The sequence below is a fragment of the Pimephales promelas genome, chromosome 1 (assembly GCF_988280905.1).
Source record: "Pimephales promelas chromosome 1, fPimPro1.hap1.1, whole genome shotgun sequence".
NCBI classification, from domain to species: domain Eukaryota; kingdom Metazoa; phylum Chordata; class Actinopteri; order Cypriniformes; family Leuciscidae; genus Pimephales; species Pimephales promelas.
Genome location: NC_142769.1, coordinates 38,735,666 through 38,740,204, shown reverse-complemented (window position 1 = coordinate 38,740,204; position 4,539 = coordinate 38,735,666). Strand labels below are relative to the sequence as shown.

The 4,539-nt window shown below is 44.0% G+C and overlaps 1 protein-coding gene across 1 annotated transcript; it reads left to right on the top strand.

Moving 5' to 3' along the window:
- Positions 1-431: 431 nt before the first annotated feature.
- vgf (VGF nerve growth factor inducible) lies at positions 432-4,539 on the top strand. Its single transcript, XM_039679013.2, has 2 exons — positions 432-628; positions 2,473-4,539. The coding sequence occupies exon 2, from the start codon at positions 2,494-2,496 to the stop codon at positions 4,441-4,443; it is 1,950 nt and encodes a 649-aa protein (XP_039534947.2). The 5' UTR covers positions 432-628; positions 2,473-2,493; the 3' UTR covers positions 4,444-4,539.

Sequence of the window (4,539 nt, the reverse complement as noted above, 5' to 3'; positions counted from 1 at the left end):
CATTTTGCATGCACTGACGATTCAAGCGCCAGCTGTTTCCTTTGTGAATTATATGGTGTAATTGCATTTATGCGTTTTGTTAATGATGCAATGTAGGCTACATCGTGATGACTGATGAGGATTGTTGGTTCCTTTGTGTTGCGCTGTCAGTTTGCAGCTGCATCTTGGAAGGGACCGGTCTCGCCCTCCCCGTGTTGTCTAGCCCTCTCTATTCGGCGGAAAAAAAGTACTATTTCATTCATCCCGTTTCCTTCCATTCATCTGGGCACTGCAGCGTAGCGAAGACTCGGGGTTCGATCAGCACCAAAATTCTTATCAATGGAGAGAGTCAGTGACGTCAATGAGCTAGAGTGACGTAGAGTCACGTGGGCACACTGGGGCCGAAATAAAAACACGGAGAGCTGACCGTGGTACTGAAAATATCCCCATAGCACCGTGCAAGAATAGCCAACCATACGGCTTACACAAACGATATTTCTGTACAAATAAAACAGCAACATTCAAAGCAAGCATGTATTGTTGAAGTGGATTCGTACTCGTAAATCGCGAGACTAATTTAACTTTAATACAAAGTTTGAAGAGGACACAATAAGTGCGTCGGACTGCGCTGCCCCAGACAGGATTCCCGGTAAGTCCCGGCTTTCTTTTTATAGTAACAGGGAACAGTAATGCAGAAGGCGTGGGAAAAGAAGTATATAATAATGTAGAAAGAAGCAGCATAAATTAAAAACGCAAACTGAGTTTTTTTTAAGATTTTGCTTTATTGGTTTACATGTAAATAATAATAATAAATGCTAGGCATTTGTAATAATGTATTTCTAATATAGGCTATTTCCATTTTTAAGTCTATAAGTAAGGGAAACCTGATGAAAAAGAAAATGCAGCAATGTAGAAAGAAAAAGTAGGCTATAACAATTATTTGTGAGGAAAGGAATTAAACTTATTAAACCCTTTAGTGATACTGAATATTGCAATGATGACTTTTATAATTAATGATTAAGGTAACAGGTGTGATCAATGGCACAGCTCTCATAATAATTATTACCACGCCCTTGCTCATGCTTTCATCATCTTTCTCATCACCATAGCATTAGATACCCAAAATAACTAACCTACGTCGAGTCCAATCACAAAAGCGCACGAGAGACAGTGTCATAAAAACATGTTTTGCTTCTGCATGTTTTGACTTTTGTCTGCTGGGGTCCAATTTAACGTAGGCTATTGTACATACCTATAAGAAGCCTATATGGAGCAGAGAAATGTTGACCGAAAATTCAACAGCACAACATTCATTATCTGTTTTCATGTCTTTCAAATGTTTTTGATTGGGTTCAATTTGTCATAGAAGACGTTTAGGTCTTAAATCTAATAGTCTCAAAACAGAAGATTATAGGCCTATAAGGCGTCCACATGGTGTCTTAGAGCGGGATTATTTGCGCTCTTTGTTGATGAGACCTCCCCAATTGTCTCGGTCATTTAAGTGGGCGAGGGTGTTTCTGTTTGAGCTGCTGTTATATCGTGGAGACACGATTCTAATAAGACAAAAAGTTGATCTATTCAAATTTGAGAGGAGCTACACAGACTGTTGTTTGTTAATTCAAATAAGACAATTGTGCATACCACGCAGCTGTCAAACTTCGTGAGCCAGTTGGCACAAATCCTAATTTCATGGAGTGTTTTTTTTTTCCTTCCTCCATATGAGTGAGAGAAATACTCGTAATCGTTTTTGTTTTTTTTAGTTCTAACTTGCTTTTTATGGTCATACTGAGATTTTCAGATCATCCTTGTATTGTTTGCTCATTAACCTCCCACGCATCCGAAGGGCTCTCTGCTAAGGCGCTTTTCCTCATACATTATTAGCACCGCGCCGCGTGTGCGCCCAATCACATGCACAAAGCGCATCAGAGTCCTCACGAACCGCACCAGCTCAAGCCGCAGAGCCAATTACAACGCCTTTGCAAAATCAGCTAAGCAGCAGGCAATAACTCATCAATTATAGCTTAACAAAATATCCTCCCTCCTATGATTAAACCATGTTTGTGGAAAAAAAAGTATAAATATGCTTTGAAGAATAGCTTCAGAATAGAAAAATCCTCAGTGGATTTGATAAGAAAAAATAAAGAGTGTATAGCCCTTAAGTCTATATTGACATTAGTTCTTCCATTACAGTATAATGCACAGTTCATGAAATGCTTCCAGGTATCAATTACAAGTCATACAATCTTTTTTTGAGTGTTGCATTCAGGCTGTGTCCACCATTTTACCTGAGAAAAATCTTCATTCTGAACGATGCACATGACTGTTTTTACTCAAGCTCATTTATTAAAAAAAAAATAAAATAAATTATGACAAAGGTATATCAAAAACACGATATAACTACAATGCATAGAAAACAGTTGTTTTTGGTCACCTTGGGATCAGTTTTGAAGGGCTCTTTTGTAACATTTTTTATGCACTTTTTCTGCCTTTCAGGTTCAACACGTACGTGCGGACATGAGCTGGTGCCAACAAACTTTAAATGTTCACGTCATTTTCCTGTTCGTGTTATTTAGTCTCACAGTCAAGCCTGCAACCTTCAGTTCAGTGACAGCAGCCAGCAACACAGTAAGTGAAAACTATGCAGCACCCTCCTCTGCTCAGCAACAGAGTCAATATACTCAACCATCAGAGGAGAAGGGCTCGCTGCATGATGAAAACGAAGAAGATGAGCTTTTCAAAGACGTGGATCCTAGAACCCTAGCGGCGGTCCTTCTCGGGGCCCTTAACCAACCTCAGAAGGAAAAGATGAGTGAACGAGAAGAGGAGGGAATGGAAGTGGAAAAGCAGAAGGATCTTCAGGGTGCAGACAGAGACCGAGACAGTCACAAAGAGCTGGAGCTGGTCATGGCAGCTGCTGCAGCGCAAGGAAAAGACGAGAAAGAAAGAGAGGAGGAAGAAGAGAGAAAAAGGGTTGAGGAAGAGGAACGGCTAACGGAGAAAGTGACGAGCCACACCACTAGTCAGACGGTGCCATTAAAAGAGCAGGTGGCTCCACAGGACGGGGCCACCAAAGAGGAGGTGATCAAGGAGGAGGAGAGGCAGGAGCCAGAGAGAGGAGAACTGGGGGAGGAGGAAGAGCAGCTGAGTCCAGAGGAAGTGAAGAATCTGGAGACTGTTTTAGAGGAACTGCAGAGCTACAGCACAGCCACTAAGAGAGAGCGTGACACGTCCACGGGACAGAGGGAAAGCCGTGGGGAGTATTTCGATTACCTGGACCGTAATGGCCTCATGAACAACGACATCAAGTCCAAAGCTAAAGGCCATGACCTAGCCCTGTCCAAGAAGAAGCTAAAGTGGCAAATCGAACAAGAGAAGAACAAAATTCAGCCTTTACAAAGCGGGGGCAACTTCATGGATGACTTTACCAATAACCTTGCTGACCCAGAAGAAGAAGATGAGGAAGATCAGGAGGACGAAGAACAGCTGAGCCCTGAAGAAGAGGAAACTCGGGCCAAAGCAGAGCAAGAGGAGGTACGCAGACAGGCAGCGGAAGCACAAAGAGCCAAGGTGGAGGAGGAAAAGCTTGCGGACATTGCCTCTGACATGCTCCTGAAATACATCGTGAAACAGGACAAGAATAAGTACCAAGACAACAATGGTGCAGAAGATAAGCGCTCTGATGAGGAGGACACTAGCGATGACGATGATGACATTGACCCACAGACCATTGATAAGCTGATTGAGATCTCAAGCAAGCTACATCTTCCTGCTGATGATGTGGTGGACATTATTAACGACGTGGAGAAAAAGAAGAAAAAAGATGCTCCTGAAAATCTCCCATGGCAACGTCCTCTCATGCCGCCTCCAGCCCCTGTTGCACCTTCGACTCTGTTACGTAAACCTCCTCCCTCAAAGCCTCCTCAACCGAACACGAACCCGTTGAAAACCTGGTTCAAAGACAGGGCCTCGGTCAAGCCCAGCAAGCAAGACATTTGGACGAGACAGCAGTGGCCCTTTCGTACCTACCCTTCCTACAAGTTCTATCAAAAACCCTACAGAGGGTATTACCCCATCTACATCCCGCCTCAAAAACCAAAATCCCGCTACTATTCCAAGCCCTCTTTCTCCCTCAACGATGTCCTGGGAAACTCACTGGACTATGACTTTGATTACTCCCCCAGACGGAAGTCGCGTCTCTGGGCGCAGTCTCCCCAAAGAGCCCAACCACACTTCCAGCGGAACCTCTACTTCCCTCACCCTCGGACGTTCAAAGCCGTACCCATTCCTAAACCCCGCTCACCTCCACGTCGTTGGCAGTCCTTTTATTACCCAGCCCGAGCTCCTGTAGTCACCAGAGAAGACGATTACTACAGTCCTCTGAGGCAGCCGCCACAGGACAGCGAAGAGGAGCTACAGAACTTCATCCAGAGGGTCTTCATGAAACATCCCCGGATGTTTCAGTGAACCGACTGGGGCGGGAAGAGAGCGACGAGGAGGTGGAGGGGAAAAAGGAAAGTGAAAGGAAACAACTTAAAGACTGTTCATTGCCAACCTATCATG